General features: G+C 41.7%; 2 protein-coding genes across 2 annotated transcripts in view; both read left to right on the plus strand.

The window, feature by feature from the left end:
* Positions 1-1,357: 1,357 nt before the first annotated feature.
* Positions 1,358-24,310, plus strand: part of LOC130849020 (zinc finger protein 354A) — a 31,069-nt gene continuing 8,116 nt past the window's right edge. The window contains exons 1-4 of the mRNA XM_057727554.1: positions 1,358-1,521; positions 2,564-2,651; positions 6,598-6,724; positions 7,632-7,727. Of these exons, the coding sequence (XP_057583537.1) occupies positions 2,619-2,651; positions 6,598-6,724; positions 7,632-7,727 (256 nt within the window). The 5' untranslated portion in view covers positions 1,358-1,521; positions 2,564-2,618. The remainder of the gene's footprint in view (positions 1,522-2,563; positions 2,652-6,597; positions 6,725-7,631; positions 7,728-24,310) is intronic.
* The window catches only part of CLK4 (CDC like kinase 4), a 121,687-nt gene continuing 105,019 nt past the window's right edge, over positions 7,643-24,310 (plus strand). The window contains exon 1 of the mRNA XM_057727581.1: positions 7,643-7,727. The gene's annotated coding sequence lies outside the window, so the exon portion shown is untranslated. The remainder of the gene's footprint in view (positions 7,728-24,310) is intronic.

A 24,310-nucleotide genomic window follows, 5' to 3' on the forward strand; every position in this document is an offset into this window, starting at 1 on the left:
TTCAATAAATATGATATTCTATTTAATTTCAAATTAGATATAAAAATTTTGCTCTATTAAATAAACAAGAGCATTTTTTAATCATTAAAAAGAAAAAACCCAGAGTGGGCATAGGTGTCAGGAACTGCTTATGGAAATATAAATTGTAAAATCTTCCAGGAAGGCAACTAGGCAATATACTTAGAATTCTAGCAGTCCTTGATTGAGCAATTCAACTTTAAGGATTTTAAACTAAGAACATCTTCAAAGATATAGCTACAAGGATATTAATGGAGCAAAAAACTAGAATTAATATAACTAACAGAAGTGGTAAAATATTAGGTAAATATATTTAAATAAATAAGCTTAAATATGTTTAAAAAATTTATTTAAATGCAATGGAATGTACTGAAGTCACTGAAAACACTACTGATGGATAATATTTATTGGCAAGTTCAAATATTCAAGGCATATTCTTAAGTGGGGAAAAAACTAACACAGGTTACAACTGCTATCTGCAATATTTCATTTTGTTAAAAACAGACTGGTGTGACTGTCGGAGAGATTAATATAGAGCTCAAAGGGCTGTTAAAAGATGTTCACAAAAATGTTAACCATTTATTTTTGTGTGGTGGCATCAAGTCTCTTTCTTTTACTTTATTTTATTTATCAAACCTTCTAAATGGGGCATGTGCCTCTTTCCAAAAAAAAAAAAAAAACTGTTGGCTTCTCATACGTGAAGCGGCCCTCCTCTCCTGCACTGCATCTGCCTCTTCCCTCCACCCTCACTCTCTCAGTGAGGCCCGCCAGGAGTCACCCTGCTCCCTCTCCCAAATGGGCCCCCAATCCTCCCACACTGCTCTCCTTTCACTTGTTCCCATAGCATTTATCTCCTAAGATGTTATATAATTATGTTCATTGCTTATTGTCTGCTCTCTACCTCCTTCCCCCTCCCCCACCTCCCAAAACAGTTCTCTGGAGCAATGATCTCTGTTTCGCTCACTGAGGTATTTCCAACCCTTTATAACAGTGCTTGGCACAGAGCAGGTGCTCCACACACTTTTGTTGAAAGACTGAAGGCGAAATAGGTTTGTTCTTGGCGGTTGTCTACTCGTCTTACTATCATTTACGCAGACGCAGAGCTACAAGGCACTGCCCTCGACGAACCTCCGTTTCCTCCAGGAAGAACCGGGAACCCAGGAGCCAGCAACCGGCGGAGCTCGAACTCAGAGTGGTGTCTGGACCAGTGGCAGGCTAAGCCGGGCCTCTCCTCGCAGAGAGGCGCGAAGAACTACACTTCCCAGAATCCTTGGGTTCTCGTGTGGACTACATTTCCCAGAGGTTGGCTCGCGACCGTCCCTGCCCCGCCCCTCCCGGACCTACGTGGGGCGTCGGGCGTCTGCCGCTGGCAAGAGCAACTTTGAGGGTTGAGGTCGGGCGGCGCAGCACCCCGGGAGGGTCCCGGTCGGAAGCTGCTGTCCGGCGGTGGCAGTTCCGGAGCCTCTTGCCTGCGGTCCGCGGGACCCCAGAGGCCTGCGCGAGGTGAGCGGCGGAGGGTCGGCGGGATGCGGGAGGTAGGACCGGGCCTAGAGGATGCGGCGCCGGGGCACGGGGCCCAGGCCCCAGAGGCGCGAGCCGGGCCTTTGTGGGCGCCGGCGGGCCGAGGGCCGGCACCCCCGGCTGTGTCTGCCCACCGCCGCCAGCCGTCCCACAGACGTGCCCCTGAACGCGGCAGGTTGGGCACTTCTTCCCCATTGACCGGGCGCAGCCACCCTCCTGCTTCCTCCCGATCCGTTCCCTGAGCGCTACCTGCCCAGCCCCTGCCGGCGTTTGAATTTGCTCCGGGCCGGCAGTGAACGTGAGAAAATTATTTCCTCGCCACTGCCCTCCTGTGTGACAGGCTTGTTTTGCATGAGAAGTGAGTCGACGGCTTCCCGCAGTGGTGCAGCCAGGACTGGAACCCAGGGCTTTGGTTTTCTGTGCCCTTTTCTGAAGACGGTAGCCTCCTCCCCGCCATGAGAGAGCTGATGTGTTCCCTTTCCGAAGCAGCTTTCTCTAAAAATGTGGAACCTGTTCCTTGACAGGAGAGGGAGGAATTGGGTGGGAAGGCTTGAGGTGGAGAAAAGTTGTCACATGCACGCAGGGAGGTTAGAGCCGGTGCCTTGGAGCCCGCCCTGGTTGGAATCCTGGTGCCGCCCTTCCTGGCTGTGTGGACGGGGGCACGTTGCTCCCACTCTGTCCTCAGTTTCATGATCTATAAAATGGGGTGCTGACAGCGCCATCTGTGCTGTGGGGCTCAGTGATGCATTGATAGGTAGTGCCTGGCACACGGCGAGGCTCAGGGAGTTGCTGCTATTGCTGATAAAGTTCTAGGACCTTTTCCTCCATGCCAGGGAAAGAGCTGGCCCTGGACCAGGGTGACGTAGCCTTTCTCTGTGGTCCTATCTACCTCTCGCTCCTTCTGACTTCCTTCTCTGAGGGCACTTGGCATCATTCTCAGGTGGTATAAAGGTTTCAGAGCTACTGATTCTGAAGGGGGGAAAACAGAAGGGGCTTCTTCCTGGCTCCCTTTTTCTTCTCTCAGATCTGGCATCTGGAGACTTCACCCATCCTCAGCGGAAACTGTCCAGAAGGAGGACATGGGGGCTGAACAGAGGGAAGCAAGGTCTCAGGTGAGTTCATTGTCATCTCAAGTCTTAGGGACAGATGGGGTGTTTTGGTTTTTTCACCTTCAAACTGAAGTTCTCTCTCCAGTACAGTTTTTGACAGGATTTGCAGCCCAAGTCCTTTTCCCTTGGAAGAGTTGGTCCACCCTAGTGGATGGTGGATTGAGTAGGGAATGCTTGCCTCCAACCCCCCAATCCATGTCTAGTGTTTCTGTTTTTTTCCCTAATAGATGCCCTTTTATTCATTAATCTCAATTCACTGTGTGATTACTGATTTGACCGGTAAGATGCCACAGTGTCTTATACCACTTGGGTTCAGAACAAACAAACACGCACACTTGGCAGAGTTCTTTTCCGGCCTGTCTCCTTTGCTAACTCATGTCTCCTTCCCTACTCTTGGCCAGAATGCTTTTCTTTTTCTTTCCACCTTTGAGAATCCTCATGATACCTTCCCCAGGCTTTTCCCAGTCCATAGTTTTTAGTTTCTTCTCCCTCTTAACTTTCTGGATCGTGTGCCTTGCTTCTGTCACTCTCTTGAAAGCTGATCTTGACCTGCCATTTTCATCTTTATGTTGTGAGAATGGGGGTGGGACTCCATCCAGGTGAGCCAGTGTGTGAACAAAGGATAGCCATGTTAGAGGGGACACAGATGGAGAGGTCTCTTGAGTCCAAGAGCAGAGAGAAGACTCCTCAGGAAGCAGCAGTGAGAGTGTGTGGGATATTGGTAGTGGAGAGACATTGTGTATGGTGATTACTAAGTGGAGCTTTTGAGCCAGATGGCCGGGTTTGTGCCCATCTCCTCTATTGTTGTTAATGGGTCTTGGGCAGATAACTCCACCTCTCTGTGCCTCAGTTTCTTCACCTGTAAAAATGAAAACAACAACCAGGCCTACCTCATAGGGTGGATGAGAGGGTCCTGGGAGTTAGTGCATGGAAAGTGCTTCAGTCAGGGCCAGATATGTAGTAGATGTTCAGTATGTGGTGGGAGTGGTAGCTGAACGATGTTATTCTAGTACATGAGACTGTTACTGTTGGTAGATAGAAATAACTGTACAGCATCCTTCCTTTACTCATCCTCGTCTAACAATAATAGTTGGTGTTGCTGGGGAATATCTTGAGGACTTTACCTTTATTCTCACTCTCATAGCAAAGCAGATGTTATTACCCCCATTTTACACTTGAAACTGAGGCTCAACAAAGTCAGGTAACCTGAAATCAAACCCAGGTATGTCTGGCCTCTGAGTTCTTGTTGGTATCGTCAAGCCATTCCTCTGGTACATCTTTCAGAACGCAGGGCAGACCCAGCCCCTGTGTTACCAGAGCTCTCTGCAATGTGATGTGTATCTTTTGGACCCATGAAATGTGGTGGTGGTTGATCTTCTGAGGCTATGGCTAGGACCTGCCTTGGCATATTTGAGCTGCTTTTTTCTAAGCCTTTCCCATTCCATTTCAACAGAGCCAGGCTACTCTCTTGCCCAGAATCTTCTCCATCCCCATTTGTGAGTCCTATGTGACATTTCTCCCTAACCTCACCTGCTGCCCATACATCAGTATGGTGTGGACTTATATGTAAAAGTCAGTGACAGGACGTTTAAGACCAGAGAGAGAATATACCCACCGAGTGCTGGGTTAAAAGAAAACTTCAATTATCATCTTCTCTGCCATTGGTAAAGTATGTGACCTGGTATCTTGACTGCCCTGGACCTTGTGTTCCTCATCTCTCAAATGAAGATTAAACTGGGAAATGGTATATGGTCCTGTGCAGTGACATTTTTTTTCTTTCATTGTTCAAATTGTTTCATGTGTTTCTCTTGTCTGCCAGTTGGATTTTAAATTCTTTTGAAGGCAAAGATCATTTCTTTTATTTCCCCCACCATGTGCCAATAAATTATCTTATTATACATGCATGTTAATGTTAAAAATTTCAGAGAATAAAAAATACAGATATAAAAAAGAAAGTAAAATCACTCTTACACCAATATCTGGAGACAATCATGGTAGTACCTTTGGTATGCAGCGCTCAGAATAATTTCCTGTGCACCTTTATCATTTATTTATGTACATGTGTATGTATGTGTGTATGTTTTTTTTTATTTTATCATTTTAACTTTTTTATTGTGATAAAATATGCATAGGATTAAATTTACCACTGTCACCATTTTTGTGTGTGTAATTCATTGTCATGAAGTACGTTCACAGTGTTGAGCTGCCATCACTACTGTTTATCTCCATTGTATGGATTACCTCATTCATTTCTTTAACCCTGTGAGATAGGCGTTGAGAGGCAGTTTTGCAGAGTGGTTAAGTATGGAGCCTAGGATGATCCCTGGGTTGGAATTCCACCTCTACCAGCTGTGACCAGCTGTGATGTTGTGATTTATAATATGAAATATATATTTGGTGTTCGTCCCTTTTCCTGGCACATAACTTCCAAAACCCTTGTGATTTCCTAAGTGATTAGTAACATATGATTTTTATCCCTGAAATTACTTCAGAGCAATGAAGGCAAAATGGTGTGTTTTGTTATTCAAACAAGCCCTTTCATCCAACCAGAGTTTGTGGTAATGAGGTGAATTTTGGACCCCACCTAAGAATGGGGGCTAATTGCCAGGGGAACCAACCTTGATTAAAGCGTTGGAACTTTAAGTCCTGCCACCCCTCCCATAGCCCCTCTTATCCACCTACCACCACCCTAGGAGATGAGTCAGTTGCCAGTGGTCAATGATTTAATCAATCATGCCTATGTAATAAACCTCGCAAAAAACCCAAAAAGGTTCAGTGTTCTTCCATGTTAATGAACATGTAGCGAGTTGGGGAGAATGGCAAATCCCTAAAGAGCATGGAAGCTGTGCCCCCCTTCCCTGTGCATCTCTTCCATCTGTCAGTTCCTGAATTATATTCTTTTATAATAAGCCAGTAATCTAGTAAGTAAATGTTTTCCTGAGTTTCTGTGAGCCACTCTGGCAAATTAATTAAACCTGAGGAGAGAGTTGTGGAAACCTCCAGTTTATAGCCAGTCAGCAGCACAGATAACAACCTGGACTTGTGATTGACATTGAAGGGGGTCCAGTCTTGTGGGACTGAGCCCTTAACCTGTGGGATCTGATACTATCTTCAGGTGTCAGAATTGAGTTTAATTGTAGGACACCCAGCTGGTGTCACACAATTGCTTGGGGTGTGGAAACCCCCCCACATCTGGTGTCAGAAGTGAAGTAGTGTTGTATTAAGAGTAGCGGAGACACACAGGAGCAGTGCGTTTTTCCTTCATACCAACTGTGTGACTTGGATAAATCTCTCTTTATTTTCTCTTGTGTAAAATGGAGACAATAATAGGACCTTCTTCATAGGGTTGTTATAAAGATAAAATAAATAGACACACTAAAGGTTAATAAATATAAGCTCTAAGAATAGCACTTGGCCTGAAAAAAGCATTCAATAAATGATAGCTATCTTAATTTCCATTATTACTGTCCTCAAGCTTCAAGGGAGCACAGAGTGCCTTAAGTTATTTAAGTGTCCCTAAGCGATTATTTAGGTCGTTTCCATTTCTCTGCTCTTACTAACACCATGATAAATGTCCTGTGTGTGCATTTTTTTGCACTGTTCATTATCAAACAAATCTAGTAATTGGAAAGTTAAAGAGTATGCACATTTTAAAGCTCTTAATATGTATTAACAAAATGCCATTAGAAAGATTATTCTAATACTCCCGCTAATGGCCTTAATACTTCCACGCATCTCTATGTGGTTAACACAGGGCCTGGTTCATACTTCATGCTACTCCATATGTATTTGTTACAGGTCAGTCATTCATTAGACAAGTGACATGAAAGCTTCAGAACCTAGAATAATATGGAAGCATTTTGTGGTAGCCCATCTGCTCCCCACTGACGCCTTTTTCACGCTGTGTGATGGGTGGTCCTGGGTGAGCTGGGATGGCTTGTCTCTACAGGTGTCAGTGACGTTCGAAGATGTGGCTGTGCTCTTTACGCGGGATGAGTGGAGAAAGCTGGCTCCTTCTCAGAGAAACTTGTACCAAGATGTGATGCTGGAGAACTATAGCAACTTAGTCTCATTGGGTAAGGAAATTTCTCCTGTAGATACAGAATTCAGAAATTAGAATACCTCAGCACCTGATTCCCTGGAAAAAAGCCCTGGGTCATTAAAAACTTTAGCTGAGTTTTGCCTTAGCACTATACAAATTGGATCTCCGTAAATAAATCTGAAAAACTTTTTCCCCCTCATAGGCATGGAATTGCCCCATGAATGGGACAATCTACAGAGCTGCACATTAGAAATTCCCTCATTGCAGGCTGCGTTTTCCCACTGTGATTGAACCGTGACGTGTTTGCTCATCTCTTAACAGACAGCATCCTTCATCCCACTTCTTTGACCCAACACTGGCGTTTCTCAATTGTCTTTTACAGGGGTCCACAAACTTTTTCTGTAAAGGGCCAGGGAGTAAATATTTTTGCCTTTCTGGGTCACATACTTCCTTTCTTTATCAACCATTCTTTGCTCAAGGGCCATGCATAAACAGACGGTGGCCTAGATTTGGCCTGTGACCCATAGTTTGCTGACCACTGCCACCTTTCAAAGGGAGTCAGATAGTATTTTCTCATTTTAAACAAGCTACTTTATGCATAATCCTTTCCATAGCTACCTGTTACATTTAATATACATTTGACAATGTATACATATTCCCTCTTGTATAGAGAGCTGTTGGCGCCCTGTTAATCAAGACTGCATGTTTTTCATACTTTACGAACATACAACTAAATGTTACATTGTCCCTTACCTTCACCCTAACACACCCCCTCACATCATGGGGGCACAACTTGAGCACCCCACAGAAGTTCTTTCTATCATCCTTTGAGTTTTCCATGCAGATCTCAGATACCTGTTTGTGTCAAGGCAAAATCAAGTCTTTTTTTTGTCTTTTTTTTTGTCTTTTTTTTTTTTTTTTTTTTTTTTGTCTATGAGCAGGACTCCCATTTTCCAAACCCACAGTGATCTCCCTGTTGCAGCAAGGAGAAGATCCCTGGAAGGTAGAGAAAGAAAGCCCTGGAGGCTCCTCTCTAGGTGAGTGGGTGGGGAATCTCTGTAGGCAGCACTCTGGTAAATGAGTGGATGTGCGACTTGGAGATGTTGTCAGGGAAGTTTCTCCAGGTTTTCAATCCTCAAGAAGTGGTAGAGAAGGGACGCTAAGGCCCCCAGTCACAAGCTGCTTCTTCTCTAATAATTACTTCACAGGTGAATCTCTCAGAATCTTTTTTCTTATTCTTTCCTGTTCTTTCAGAGGAGGGCTACATTTTCATGTATTCATTCAGCAAACTTAGTGTATTTAAGGAATTGCAGATAATTCATTCAGACTGAAGTTCAGCGCATGTGGGTGAGGAAGGAAATGAGATTAGAGAGCCAGGTGGAGGCCACACTATGAAGTGCTTTGGTATAGTTCTTAGAGATGGAAACTGTCCACGGACGACTGGAAATAATTCAAGAGTTTTAAGTAGAAGAATTATATGGTCCTTGATATTTTAGAAAAAATGGTCTGAGTCTGAGACACTTTAAACATCCTTCAGTAAAGGCTAAAGAAGCTGAGGTGGGTCCCTATGCTGGCACACAGCACACAGTCAGAGAGAAGCAGCACTGGTGTGGGCAGAGCTCCAAGGCACGTGAAGGACTAAAGCAAGTTACAGAGCATGATTATGACATGTCACTATTTATGTGTAAAGAAAATTACGTGGGTGTTTGTCTCTATGCATGATATTTGTGTAAATGCCGAGAGAAAAGTTAGGGGACACCTAAGCTTGTGACTAGTTACATTTGGATTGGATTGAGAGTGGGCATTGATGAAAGGGGATTTTATCTACATGTAATGTTATTAAAATTTTCAGAGAAAATATATTCATGAAGTCCTTATTATGTAATTTGAATTTAATAAGAATGGTCACTTTGTGGGAAAAAAAAAATGAATGGTTACTTTGAAAACATTGTTCAGCTTAGACTTGGAATGAGAAAAAAGTAGAAGTGGGAACCTTCTGGAGATTATTGGATAATGTAGGCAAGACATTAGCTGGAGGAAGACTTGTGCTGTGGGCTCAGGAGGGAAGAGGAGAGGCCCCTTTGTTAAGGCTATAGGACGGGTTCAGTGTGGGATGAGTTTCATTTGAGATGTAAATGAAATATGGGTAGAGTTCACCAGTGAACAGCCGTAGAAGGTATACAGGGTTGGAACTCAACAGGGAGGTCAGGGAGCTGTTGGTGCAAAGGTGGCATTTGAAGCCTTGAGCTAAGCAGGTGAGGAAATGGAGGAGAGGACAGAGTCCCAGGAAACCTCAATGTTTGAGGTGGGTTAAGAAGGAAGAATCTGTGGCTGAGCCTGAGAAGAAGTCACCAGAGGAGAGAAATGGCAGAGGCAGCTGTCATGGAAGTTGAGGACTGAGAGCTGTTGAATTGGGAAGGCCCAGGCCCTGGGAGAGCCAGGTTCAAACCCTCGCCCACTACTTTCCTGTCCCATGAAAAAGAGCAATGCAACCTTGGACAGGAGGATGCAGGTCCTGCCCTGGTGGAGCTCAGTGAAGGGGAAAACTGAGTGCGCACAGGGGTATGGAGTGACAGACTCTGGTGAGGACCTCAAGGGAAGAGCCGCAGGTGCTGTGAGAACGTGGAAGAGGAGGGGTGGTGTAGGCAGGGCTTCCCAGAGGAAGGGCCGGATCCCAGGATGTGAGACGCATTCAGGCACAGGAAGGGCATGTGCGAGTGTTCAGAGAAAGGGACCAGATCCTGCTGAGCAGGACCCCTGTCACAGGGCCTGGTCTGTGCCTGAGAGCCAGGCACAGCCTCTGAGGAGCTGAAGCACCCTGGCCACAGGCCCAGGCTTATATTCTGCAAGGATCAGCCTGCAACCAACATGGAGCCACTTGGCATAGACGTGGTAGGACTTGTCTGAGATTGTTGTTGGGTCCAGACAAGTCAGTGATGACCCCTCATGATGCGGGCCTAGCAGAAGGGCTGTGGGACAGGCTGTCTCAATCCCTAAAGCCCCCACACCTTTAGGAGAGAACTTTCTTCCCTGTTCAAGGTGAGATTTTTTGAGGTGGGAACACTCATCTCTCCTTATATCATTTAACTGTCACTTGGGAGAAATATTCTAATTTTGTGGAAACTGCTGGAGACCACTGCAAAGTAAACAAAGAACGCAGGCAGCAGGGAGCCAGTGAAGAGTTAGGAGAGGTGTCAGTCCCACTGTCAGGTGTGGGATGAGTCTGGCGTGAAAGATCAGAGGAAGAGAGGAAGAATTGTTCCCTTTCCCTTAGCCTCAGGAGCCTCTGATCCATGAGGAGTCCGCCTTCCTGAGTGAAGTGTTAGTAGGGTTAAACTGAAAGTGTGACTGGAGTGCAAAGCTGTCCAGAGAGACCTTGAAGCCACCTGGCGGTGATGTTGAGTCCTTCTTGGGTTTGGGAAGCTGTCCTTGAAGGAAAACTCTTTAGTGAGTGTAAGGAGGAAGTAAGGACGTCAGAGCCGACCAGCGTGTGCATTTCTCTTGATGGGATGAACCTCCTCTCTGGTCAGCAGCGACAGTCACATGGGGCATCCTGGGAGTGCTGGCGTGTGGTTGTGTCCCTCCTGTACCCCTGGCGAGTCTCTGATCTGTCTGGACTAAAGTGCCCTCAGAACAGTTTCCCTTCCAAGGGGAGCTCACTTCCCTGTGAGCTCAGGTGAAGGACCTGGGTGTTCTTGGAAGTACCTCGATTATTAACTCTAGACGAGAACCAGAAACCGACACTTTGAACAGCCAGTGACAGAAAAGCTTATGCTTCCAGGGTACGACTCCTAGAAGCTCTAATTGCCTCCAAATGTGCTTTTAAAATATTATTTTCACTTCAGAATTACTCACAAATAGGAAAAACAAAACAAAAAGGGAAACAAACTGTCATCCCTGGATGTGTATGTTTCATATTGAGAGATGGGAGGAAATGGCCCACAGGGTGCAGGTCTCATCTGAGTCTCTTAGTTAAAAAATGACTCCAAAGTCTAATCACTTTTCTGGAATATTATGTATATAAGATATATATATATATATATATATATATATAAAAATTAAGAATAATGTGATTAAATTAACTTGAATATCTCATGAGTTTGGTTTACAACCAACATGAATATATTCTTTAATTCAAAAATTTAAAAATCCAGGGATGATCTTGGTAAACAATTACCTCCAATGAAAAAGTGTTTTTCTTTCTTTGTCTTTTTCTCTTCCTTTGTTATATTTATGCAAGAATTCAGGGCAGACTGAACCTGGAAAGGTGGTCAGCTGAGGGGTCGCTTGTGGGCTGCCTTCTATTCACCAAGATTTGTTGGGGCTGCATCTGCACAGAGAGTAGGGGTCTTTTGCTAATTTACAGAAAGGTGCTATAGGGGTTATAGTGGCAGCCTAATGGAGTAACATACAGTGGTTTTAAAGAGTGAATTTCTTAACAAGGTGAAAGTGGAGCCCAAATGCTCTGTAGCCCTGTTTAATACGTTTGAGTTAGTATTGTTCTCGTCCCTTGCCCTCCCCTCCTGCCACCAGCATCTACTGTCTTTGTAGCTGCTAGATGGTCTGTTTAAAAGGTATATCAGGTTATCATACTCCCATGCTCAAAACCTCTAGTGGCTTCTGTCACATAGAACACAACCCAAAGCTCCCAGTGTAGCCCTCAGAGGCCTTCGTGGTCTGACCCCGGCTACCTCTTGACCTTCACCTCCTTCCTCTCTGCCCTTCATTGGAGAACTCTAATTACCCTTGGCCTGTAGGCCAAGAAGGCTCCCACCTCAGGGCCTCTGCTCTTGCTTTTTTCTCTCCTGGACCATTCTTCTTCCTGACGGCCAGGTGCCCACATGACTCTCTTCCTCACGTTATACAGGTTTCTGCTCAGATGGCACTTTGTCAATTAGACACAGCTTGTCTGAACCTGGTCCTTTGTCCCCACATTCTTTATCTCCTCACCCTGCTTTATTTTCCCTCAGTGTACTTATCACTGCAAAAGAGTACATATTTAGTTATTATCTGCTCTTCCTTTGGATTGTAAATTCCCTTACTCTGGGCTGTCTGTTTCATTTGTTCCCATCTCCCTAGTACCTAGAATAGTGTCTGGTCAGAGTCAGCTTCCAGTTAGTGAGTGTATGAAAGACTTGGTTAGGTAGTGGTGATGGAGACAGAAAAAAGGGGACCAGTTTCAGAGATATTTGGCAGATAAAAGCAGCAGGACTTGGAGATGGATTAGATATGGAAGATAGAGGAGGTGGAGTTGTCAGGAATGCTTGCTTGCTTGCTTTGAGGCTTGTTTCTGGGGTGGACAATGATATCATTCACTGAGATAGTGGTGCTTTTGGGGAATGGTATAAATATGGTTTTGGATGAATTACATTAAGTTGTGTGCGGTTGACCCAGTTATTCAAGTGGAGATGTCAAATAGCATGTTTGACTTGGAGTTCCACCCCTCATAATATATACTGGGCATTGTAAATTTGGGAGGCCCCGTCACTAAAGATAATTGAAACAGTGGTTGAGTTTGAGTTAGCCTGTGGAGTGGATTCAGAGTACAGCGAGAGCAAGAAAGAGCCTAGGACTCAATCTTGAGGAACCCTGGTATTTCATGGCTAGGTAGAGAGAAGTGAACCTGTAGGGAAGACAAGAGTAAGATGTACTACAGAATGAAACTCAAGAGTCTAGTGTCACTGAAATCAAGGCTCATAAAGGTGGGGAAAAGTAGATGAATTTGAGACATATTTAGATGGTAGAATAAATAAGTCTTGGTAATTGATTAGCTGAGGGAGAGGTGTGAAGGATGCCTTTTAAAGTTTTGATTCAGAACTGGTGCTGTTTACAGAAACAAAAAGGTTATACAGGTTGGAGGGAGAGAATAATCATAAATTCAGTTTTAGGTATGTTGGTTGTGAGCTGTCTTTGAGACACATAAGTTGCTATTTTGAGTAGGTTGTTGTATAAGTAGGTACGGAGAGTAGAGAAGTCTTGCCTAGAGTATGTTTGTAGATGAAGCTGGCCTGTGGAAAGGGTACAGAGTGAAAAGAATCAGGGGGCTAGAACTCAACCCTATGGACTCCAAGGAGTAAAGATCAGGTAGAGGAAAATGAGAGCACAAAGGAGACTGAAAAACTGCAAAGGAGATTGAGGCTGGTGGAATATGAAAAGAATGTGGAGGTGAGTTCAGGGTCGCTATAGCTTAGGTAGAGAGCATCTCAAGGAAAATGAGAGGTTACTGGCAGATGCTGCTGAGAGGTAAATTAGGTGGGGACTGAGAGAGCATCTTGCCTTTGTCACATGAAAGTCACGGTTGCCTTAGAGAGGGTAGTGGTAAGGACAGAAGCCAGCATGGAGCCCATGAGGGGTGAGTGAACAGGAGGAAATGAACATGGGTGGGATACTGTGAAGGTGAGATGTGACGAGGAGGCAGTACCTGGCAGAGCTTTTCTATGCAAATATAAACAAATATTTCTTTGTCCCCTCCAGTTATATTATACAGCACACATTATTCTGCCCCTTTCACTTGACATATATTGAAAATGTTTCCATGTCAGTACGTAAAGAGCTTCCTCATTCTAAGGAGTAGTTCTACAGCTGGCTCTCTTCTTGCCTGGTAGAAGAGGTGATTTTGGTTGTATGTGGCTTTGGATAATGTTAGCCCAGTGGGTCCAGTTTGGGCTAGAATTTTATAAATGCTATGATTGCTAATTAGCAATATGGACATTGGTTTAAAGCTGTACCTTCATCATGTACCTAGGTAACGTCCTGATGTATTATAGTTAGAGTTAATCCAGCTGTTCATCAAAGGAGTCTGGTTGAATAAACTGAGGTACATTCTCACAGTGGAATTCTTTGCAACTGTTAAAAGGAATGAGGAAGACCTTTGTAAATTCCATTGTGAGGTGATAATATTACTAAGTGGGATAAAGTGCAGAACAGAACAGTGAAAGTAGGACTTTTATCAAAGAAAGGAGGAGATACCAAAAAAGAAAAAGTGTGTATTTACTTATATTAAAAAAAAAAAAAAAATAGGACTTCCCTGGTGGCACAGTGGTTAAGAGTCCACCTGCCAGTGCAGGCGATATGGGTTCCATCCCTGGTCTGGGAAGATCCCACATGCCATGGAGCAACTAAACCCATGCACCACAACTACTGAGCCTGCACTCTAGAGCCCGTGAGCCACAACTACTGAAGCCAATGCACCTAGAGCCTGTGCTTTGCAACAAGAGAAGCCACTGCAATGAGAAGCCCGCACACCGCAACAAAGAGTAGCCCCCGCTGTCCACAACTAGAGAAAGCCTGTGCGCAGCAACAAAGACCCAACACAGCCAATTAATTAATTAATTTATTTATTTAAAAAGTAGAGAAGCCAGAAAAAGAAAGGATAAAAGCAGATCAACGAAAATGGTTACCTATAAAGTGATGGAAGAAAAAGAAAAAGAATTGAGAGAACAAGGATAGAATGTAGAATTTTTTTAAGGTATCTTGTTTTCATGTTGACTTTCGAACCAAAAAAATGTTTTATAAATTATTAAAACAAGATTAAATAGAAATGAAAAAGTGTTCTGTAAATATGGAAAGAAAAATGAAACAAATGACCCTAATTGTGTTTCAGGTGTTGGCTTAGTCACATAGAGAAGAATTATCTCAAATAAAGATCCTTAGTGATTTATATAAAAATTACGATTTGTAATAAGAAATATATATTTGGTACAGAGCTCCTAAAACCCTAGGAATTCCTAGGTGATGAGAACCACAAAGGTGTCTTTGTTATGTTGATGAGGTTTCTTTTGGACCCTCCCTTAGGATGGGGCCTGCTTGCCAGGACCAATCGTGTGATTAGAGGGTTGAAACTCTTAGTATCACCCCTTGACCTCCAGGGAGAGGCAGGGGAGTGGAGGTTGAATTAGTTGCCAGTGGTCAATGATTTAATCAATCATGCCCATGTAATGAAGCCTCCATAAAAACCCAAAAAGGGCAAATTCAGAAAGCTTCTGGTTTGGTGAACATGTGGAGATTAAGGGAGAGTGGTGCACTTGGAGAGGGCATAGAAATTCTATTCCCTTTCCCCCTACGTTGCCCTGTGCATCTCTTCTATCTGACTATTCCCATTATATCCTCTTATAATTGACTGGTGATCTAGTATGCAAAATGTTTCTCTGAGTTCCGTGAGCTACTGTAACAAATTAATCAAACCTAAGAAGGGGATTGTGGGAACCTCTGATTTATAGCCAGTTGGTGAGAAGTACAGATGATAACCCAGGCTTGTGACTGGTGTCTGAAAGAGGCAGGGGGCAGTGTTATAGAACTGAACCCTTGATGTGTGGGATATGATGCTGTCTCCAGGTAGATAATGTCAGAGTTGAATTGAATTGTAGGACACTCAGTTGGTATCCAAGAATTACTTATTATTGATGTGGAAACCCACCCACCCACCCACACATACACATTGGAATTGGGTGAAGAACATTTAATATCTTACAGGCAAAAATAACTTCAAACAATAATGTTGATTTTGGTGGGTATAATACAAGTAAGTGGTTATGTTTACAGATAGAGTCCTTATCTTTGAGAAATGTGTTCTGAAATATTATTGATGAAGTAATATAATATGGAATTAGCATACTCTAATGGAAGAGATGTAAGAGAGTCATATTAGTTCTCTCAGCCTGCTGGAACAAAGTACCACAAACTGTGTGGCTTTAAACAGCAGAAATTTATTGTCTCAGTTTTGTGGGACCATGCTCCCTCTGAAATTCCGGGTAGGATCCTTCCTTGCCTCTCCCTACCTTCTGGCGGTGGCCACTGGTCCTTGTTCCTTGGCTCACAGCTGCATCAGTCCAGTCTCTGCTTCTGTTGTCACTTAGTGTTCCCCTGGGTTATCCTGACATGGTCTTTCTGTGCTTGCATGTGTCCAAATTTCCCTTTTATAAGGACACCAGTCATATTAGGACTCACCCTAATCACCTCATCTCAACTTGATTGACTCTGCAAAGTTACTATTACCAAATAAGGTAATATTCTGAGTTACTGGAAATTAGGGCTTCAGCATATCTTTTTTTTTCTTTTTTCAACATATCTTTTTTGGGTAATGCAGTTCAACGCATAAGAAGGTAATGGATGAAACAGCGTTAGTGATTGTTGATGCTGGCTTGATGATTCATTGTACAATTCACTACTTTTGCACATGCTGAACATTTTCTGTAATAAAAAAGCTTTAAAAATTAGAATTACCAACAATAGAATTTCTAAGACAGCTTTCCTCTTTTTCACTGACACGAGCATATGGAATACATTTACAGATGTGTAGTTCTACCCCCACTGTGGTGGTGTGTGTCTCAGCATATAGCTCCCTCAGTTCTGACTCCGTAGAAAATCTCGAGACTGCAAACGCATGTGGCATTTTTATAGGAATAATTGTGAATCTGACCACCTGTAGGATAAGGTGGGAAGGATATAGGTCTGGAAAGCTGGCTTGGGTTCAAAGACTTTGATGCTGCATTTAGCCCTCACACTACCCCTCCATCTAATCTATGGCTAATCCTTTATAATCCCAATTTAGACATTTCTTCCCCCAAATTCTGACCTCCACTTTTACACCTCCCCAGCTTGCACTCGCTACTATCTGAGGGTAGTTTGGATGCTGTTCTAAGCTCACATTTGCATCCATTTCTGTCTGGAGCTCTTGTATAAATTATCACATTGCAACATGATTGCCTACTCCTTTTTTGTCTTTAATGCCAAACTGTGAACTCCTTTAAAGAAGTTAAGTGTTTCTTTACCAGACCTGGAATGTCTTGTGGATCACATGCCTAGGATAAAGCCTGACATATCATATGTGCTTTTTAAATATTTGATGAATGAATTAAATAAAGAGCAGTCAGTACTTTTTTGAGATAATAAGAGGAGTTCTATATAGTAAGAAGGTTAAATTCAGTGTGAAGTAATACTAGAAAGGTGAGAAATGGGTCAAAGAATAAAATTGAAGGTAAGTAGCAATAGTCACTGTAGAGTAAGGAGATCCTGAACTTAGATGTGTTGATGATGGTTGTTAGAGACATCTTAGTGATGCAATTTAAGGGAATTTGATGACTGACTAGAGTTGGAATGCAGGGGAGAGAAGATTCTGAGATGAAACTAAGAATTTATGGCAAAGGAACTGAAGAAGTTATGATATAATTCAGAACTGGGAAACACCAAAAAAAAGTTTGAAAGGAATGTAGTGGATTCAGATTTAGATGAGCTGAATTTGAAGAAAAATACTCAAATGGAGAGTCTAAGGCAGCTAGATAAACCTCTGTAAAGTGTTTTGAGAGTCAGGATATAATTCACATAGGAGGTATGGGCGTGGATGAAATCATCTAAGGAGAGAAGGTTGAAGAGAGACAGAGTTTTATAAGTGCCAAGAGAGGAGAATCTAGACCTAAGGACAGGAACTAGTCAGGGTGGTGGTCCTTGGCAAGATCACCTGGTCTCTAAACTTCTAATCTAAGTCATAACCTTGTTCATGAGTTTTCTCAGGCCCAGGCTTGACTGGGGGAGAAAGCAAAAGTTGAACTACACTTCAGGAGAGAGATCTGTTAGATCTATAGAAAACTTTAAGCAGATCATAAAAACAGTTAGGATGTCCACAATCCAGGACTCATGTAGCCTTCAGTGGGAAACCTGAATTCTGAACTAAGGCATTGGCACTTGAAGTAGAGTTGAGGTGAGTTTCACAGTGTTGGTATGGACCCTTGTAGCTGTAATACTTCCATTAAGAAATAAAAATTCCTGCTGTCTTACAGAAGGCCAACAAACACATGAAAAGATGTTCAACATCACTAATCATTAGAGAAATGCAAGTCCAAGCCACAATGAGGTATCACCTCACACCAATCAGAATGGCCATCATCAAAAAATCTAGAAACAACAAATGTTGGAGAGGGTGTGGAGAAAAGGGAACTCTCCAGCACTGTTGGTGGGACTGTAAGCTGGTACAGCCACTATGGAAAACAGTTTGGAGGTTCCTTAAAAAACTACAAGTAGAACTACCATATGATCCAGTAATCCCACTCCTGGGCATATACCCAGAGAAAACCATAATCCAAAAAGAAACATGTAGCATAATGTTCATTGCAGCACTATTTACAATAGCCAGGACATGGAAGCAACCTAAATGCCCATCAACAAATGAATGGATAAAGAAGATGTGGCACATATATACAATGGAATACTACTCAGCTATAAAAAAGGAATGAAATGGAGCTATATGTCATGAGGTGGATAGACCTAGAGTCTGTCATACAGAGTGAAGTAAGCCAGAAAGAGAAAAACAGATATTGTATGCTAACTCATACATATGGAATCAAAAAAAAAAAGGTACTGATGAATTCAGTGACAGGACAAGAATAAGGATGCAGATGCAGAGAATGGACTGGAGGACATGGGGTTGGGGGTGCGGGGGGTGAAGGGGAAGCTGGGACAAAGTGAGAGAGTAGCATAGACATATATACACTACCAAGTGTAAAATAGATAGCTAGTGGGAAGTTGCTGTATAACAAAGGGAGATCAACTCGATGATGGTTGATGCCTTAGAGGGCTGGGACGGGGAGGGTGGGGGGGAGTCGCTGGAGGGAGGGGATATGGGGATATGTGTATAAATACAGTTGATTCTCTTTGGTGTACCTCATAAGCTGGTACAAGAGTGTAAAGCAATTTATTCCAATAAAGAGCTTAAAAATATATATATAATAAGGATCAACATTAAGGTCAATCAAAATTGGTACAATAAATATCTACCACCATTCTTTAATAAAAAAAAAAATTCCCCATGTCCTATTTCTCTGTTCTCCCTTAAACAAAACTTTTCAAAAGCATTTCTATGCTTAATGTTTCTATGGTCTCACCTCTCATTGTTTCTTCTGTGAACTCCAGTGGAGCATTCTTCCTTACTATTCCGTGAAAAGCAGTTATTAAATCCCAGACAGTCTGCATCTTGGCACAATCAAAGTTAAGTTTTTAATTCTTAAATTATTTGACAAAGTTGATCATTCCCTCCTCCCTGGAGTACTTTCTTCCTTTGGCTTCTGGAACACCATACTATTCTGCTTTTCTTCCTTTTCTTAACTTCTGGTATTATAGTGCCTAAGTGATTTCTTTCAGTTCTTCAGCTTTAAATAAAACTTACCTACTGATGACTCCTAAACACCTAACTGTAGCTCTAACCTTTTCCAAAATAATCTAAAAATATCTGCAAAATAATACATAAAACCAAATGTTTCAGTATCTTCATTGTCTATTAAGGCATCTCAGCCATAACAACATATCTGAAACAGAATAACCCCTCAGACTTGCCCTTCGTCTTTTCCTTCTCAATAGCTTGTGCCAGCATTGATCATTTTCAGGCTGGAAACCTAAGAGTCCTTAACTCTTTTATTCTCTCTCAGCACCCCACATATAGTCCACCAGCAATTTCAGTTCTGTTAGTATGTGATGAGGATGCAGTCATCATGCACCTCTACCCCCTTTCTCACCTACTTAACTGCAGGCGCCTGCTAACCTTCCCTGCTCCCTGCTTCCATTTATGCCCCAACAGTCTGTTCTCTACACAGTAGCCAACTTGAGTGAGGGTGTAATTGCCCTGTGACTTCCCATCATACTTAGAGTAAAATTCCAGAGTCCTCACATGACCTTTGAGGCCTTATATGACTTGCCTTTACCTATTGCTCTAATGTTATTTACCATTTTCTCTTTTGGTTATTGCACTCTAGCCACACAGGCTCTTTGCTGTTCCTCAGAAGTCACCACACTTTTGTGTTTGCTGTTTCCTTTGCCCAGGAAGCTCTTGCTTCACACATTCATATGGTTGTTATTTATTATTATTTGTCACTCCATATCACACACACACACACACACACACACACACACACACATACACAGACACGAAACCACGGCATAAGCTCCTTAAAGACTGGAACTCTGCCTTAGTCATCACATTCTCTACATTCCCTAGAACATTACCGGGCCCATAGTAGGCACTTAATAAATATTTGTGAATGGAAAGGAGGTTTCCAGCATATACAAAGATAATGGAATAAGAAAAAAACATGTAGCGCTCCAGAAACCATGCAGTTCAGCATACCTGGCAAGAAGCCAGGGGAGAGAGATGAGTACAGAGGTGAACAAAGGTCAAATCATGAAATACCTTGTTCACCATGCTAAGTACTCTGGACCTTATATATGAATCATTGAAGATAGTTGGAGGATCTTAAGGAAGTTTGCAACATGGTAAGAAATGGATTTTAGAGAGATTACCCTGGCTACAGTGTGGAGACTAAATTGGCAGAGAGAAAGACTTGAGATAGGGAGGCTAGTTAGGAGACGGTGGCAGAACGGTAAAGCATGAGAAACAGAACACCACTTAGGTACCCGCGCCCAATGCTCAGGGCTCTAGCAGTCTTTTACATTCAGAACTAAGGCAGGGTCTGTAACTTTGCCTTGTACACTACAATCCAAAATTTTGGAATCCTTGCTATCTTCTTCCCAGCTTATGTAGTAATCTAGAACCAATGGCTGATGTTCACAGGGATAGTAGTTCATTTTTATGACTGCCTGCCACATTTCTACCCAAATGTTATTGAAATTTGATCATTTCAGCAAGACTTAGATGAACAAGTAACTTGGAAGGAGTTGAATAGAAAATAAAAGCTCCTCTTTCCATTACAATAAAGATGAGAGAGCAGATAGGTTTTGTGATTAGCTAAGTGAGAAAGGGCTATTACACAAAATGCACATTATGGGCTCTTCCAGAAGATGTGGTCCCTAATTTAATGATACTTAACTATATATATATATATTTTTTTTTAATTTATTTTTTTATATATATTTTAAATGAGTGTTATTCTCACATGCTCTGCTTGGCAAATATCAGTGCCTTGAAAAAAAGAAAAGGTAGTAAATATGGGTGCATACAAAAGTAGTCAAAGAGGGTGTGTAGAGTGGGGAAAAAAAAGAACCCGAAACCCTAGGGAAAGCAATTTTTAAAGGGGAAATAGACAAAGTTACCCATGAAGGAAACTAAGAAGTTAACACTGATAGAAGACAGAAAAGCAGAATATATTATATTCAACAACCAGAGAGACTGTGTACACAGGTGAGAAAGTGAATGTCATAAAGGAATCTCAAAATACAGTAAGATGCAAAGGAGCCCTTTAAATGGTTACTTTAGCCCAGGAGAAAATGCCAAACTATACCTATACCTGTTCCCCTGGCAGAATTTAATATTCAGTGAATTATGTCCTTACCCATTTTTTTTTCAAAGTATGAGATACACCAGTGAACTTTATTTTTTTTAACACATCTTTATTGGAGTGTAACTGCTTTATAATGTTGAGTTATTTTCTGCTGTACAACAAAATGAATCAGCTATATGTGTATATATATCTCCATATGCCCTCCCTCTTGAATCTCTCTCCCACCCTCCCTACCCCACCCCTCTAAGTGATCATAAAACACCGAGCTGATGTCCCTGTGCTATACAGCAGCTTCCCACTAGCTATCTATTTTACATTTAATAGTACATGTGTGTCAATGCTACTCTCTCAGTACATACCAGCCTCCCCTTCCCCCACCCCATATCCTCAAGTCCGTTGCGTCTTTATTCCTGCCCTGCTACTAGGTTCATCAGTACCATTTTTCTAGATTCCATTTATATGAGTTAGCATATGGTATTTGTTTTTCTCTTTCTGGCTTCATTCTGTATGACAGACTAGGTCCATCCGGCTCACTACAAATAACTCAATTTTATTCCTTTTTATGGCTGGGTAATATTCCATTGTATATATGTGCCACATCTTCTTTATCCATTTATCTGTTGATGGACGTTTAGGTTGCTTCCATGTCCTGGCTATTGTAAACAGTGCTGCAGTGAACATTGTGGTACATGTATCTTTTTGGATTATGGTTTTCTCTGGGTATATGCCCAGTAGTGGGATTGCTGGGTCATATGGTAGTTCTATTTTTAGTTTTGTAATGAATCTCCTTACTGTGTTCCATAGTGGCTGTATCAATTTACATTCCCACCAGCATTGCAGGGGAGGGTTCCCTTTTCTCCACACCCTTTTCAGCATTTATTGTTTCTAGATTTTGTGATGATGGCCATTCTGACTGGTAAGGTGATACCTCATTGTGGTTTTGATTTGCATTTCTCTAGTGATTAGTGATGTTGAGCATCTTTTCATGTGTTTTTTGGCCATCTGTATGTCTGCTTTGGAGAAATGTCTTTTTAGCTCTTCTGCCCATTTATGGATGGGGTTGTTTGTTTTTTTCATATTGAGCTTCATGAGCTGCTTGTATATTTTGGAGATTAATCCTTTCTCAGTTGCTTTGTTTGCAAATGTTTTCTCCCATTCTGAGGATTGTCTTCTCATCTTGTTTATGATTTCCTTTGCAGTGCAGAAGCTTTTAAGTTTCATTTGGTCCTGTTTATTTTGTTTTTATTTCCATTACTCTAGGAGGTGGATCAAAAAAGATACTGCTGCGATTTATGTCAAAGAGTGTTCTGCATATATTTTCCTATAAGAATTTTATAGTGTCTGGCCTTACATATAGGTCTTTAATTCATTTTGAGTTTATTTTTGTGCATGGTATTTGGAAGTGTTCTAATTTCCTTCTTTTACATGTAGCTGTCCAGTTTTCTTGAAGAGACTGTCTTTTCTCCATTGTATATTTTTGCCTCCTTTGTCATAGATGAGGCGACCATAGGTGCATGGGTTTACCTCTGGGCTTTCTATCCTGTACCATTGGTCTATATTTCTGCTTTTGTGCCAGTACCATACTGTCTTGATTACTGTAGCTTTGTAGTATAGTCTGAATTCAGGGAGCCTGATTCATCCAGCTCTGTTTTTCTTTCTCAAGATTGCTTTGTCTATTCTGGGTCTTTTGTGTTTCCATACAAATTGTGAAAGTTTTTGTTCTAATTCTGTGAAAAATGCCATTGGTAATTTGATAGGGATTGCATTGAATCTGTAGATTGCTTTGTGTAGTAGAGTCATTTTCACAACATTGATTCTTCCAATCCAAGAACATGGTATGTCTCTCCATCTGTTTGTATCATCTTTGATTTCTTCCTTTAGTGTCTTACAGTTTTCTGCATACAGGTCTTTTGCCTCCTTAGATAGGTTTATTCCTAGGTATTTTATTCTTTTTGTTGCAGTGGTAAATGGGATTGTTTCCTTAATTTCTCTTTCTGATTTTTGTTGTTAGTGTATAGGAATGCAAGAGATTTTTGTGCATTAATTTTGTATCCTGCTACTTTAGCAAATTCATTGATTAGCTCTAATAGTTTTCTGGTGGCATCTTTAGGATTTTCTATGCATAGTAGTATCATGTCATCCACAAACAGTGACAGTTTTACTTCTTTTCAAGTCAGTTTTACTTCTTTTCAAGTTGGATTTCTTTTATTTCTTTTTCTTCTCTGATTGCCATGGCTAAAACTTCCAAAACCATGTTGAATAATAACAGTGAGAGTGGGCACCCTTTTCTTGTTCCTAATCTTAGAGGAAATGCTTTCAGTTTTTCGCTATTGAGAATTATGTTGGCTGCAGGTTTGTCATATGTGGCCTTTATTATGTTGAGGTAGGTTCCCTCTATGCTCACTTTCTGGAGACTTTTTATCATAAAGGGTGTTGAATTTTGTCAAAAGCTTTTTCTGCGTCTATTGAGATTATCATATGGTTTTTATCCTTCTGTTTGTTAATATGATGTATCACATTGATTGATTTGTGTATATTGAAGAATGCTTGCATTCCAGGGAAAAACCCCACTTGATCATGGTGTACGATCCTTTTAATGTGCCGTTAGGTTCTGTTTGCTAGTATTTTGTTGAGGATTTTTGCATCTCTGTTCATCAGTAATATTGGCATGTAATTTTCTTTTTTTGTGTGACATCTTTGTCTGGTTTTGGTATCAGGGTCATGGTGACGTCGTAGAATGACTTTGGGAGTCTTCCTCCTTCTGCTGTATTTTGGAAGAGTTTGAGAAGGGTAGGTGTTCGCTCTTCTCTAAATGTTTCATAGAATTCGCCTGTGAAGCCATCTGACCCTGGACTTTTCTTTGTTGCAAGATTTTTAATCACAATTTCAATTTCAATGCTTGTGATTGGTCTGTTCATATTTTCTGTTTCTTCCTGTTTCAGTCTTGGAAGGTTGTGCTTTTCTAAGAATTTGTCCGTTTCTTCCAGGTTGTCCATTTTATTGGCATATGGTTGCTTTTGGTAGTTTCTCATGATCCTTTGTATTTCTGTGATGTCAGTTGTTACTTCTCATTTTTCATTTCTAATTCTGTTTAATTTGAGTCTTCTCCCTTTTTTTCCTGATGAGTCTGGCTAATGGTTTATTAATTCTCTCTTCTCAAAGAATAAGCTTCTAGTTTTATTGGTCTTTGCTATTGTTTCCTTCATTTCTTTTTTCGTGTATTTCTGGTCTAATCTTTATGATTTCTTTCCTTCTGCTAACTTTGGTGTGTTTTGGGTCTTCTTTCTCTAATTTCTTTAGGTGTAAAGTTAGGTTGTTTAATTGAGATTTTTCTTGTTTCTTTTTTTTTTTTTTTTTTAATTTTATTTATTTATTGGCTGTGCTGGGTCTTCGTTGCT

The sequence above is a fragment of the Hippopotamus amphibius genome, chromosome 1, assembly GCF_030028045.1.
Source record: "Hippopotamus amphibius kiboko isolate mHipAmp2 chromosome 1, mHipAmp2.hap2, whole genome shotgun sequence".
Lineage (NCBI taxonomy): Eukaryota > Metazoa > Chordata > Mammalia > Artiodactyla > Hippopotamidae > Hippopotamus > Hippopotamus amphibius.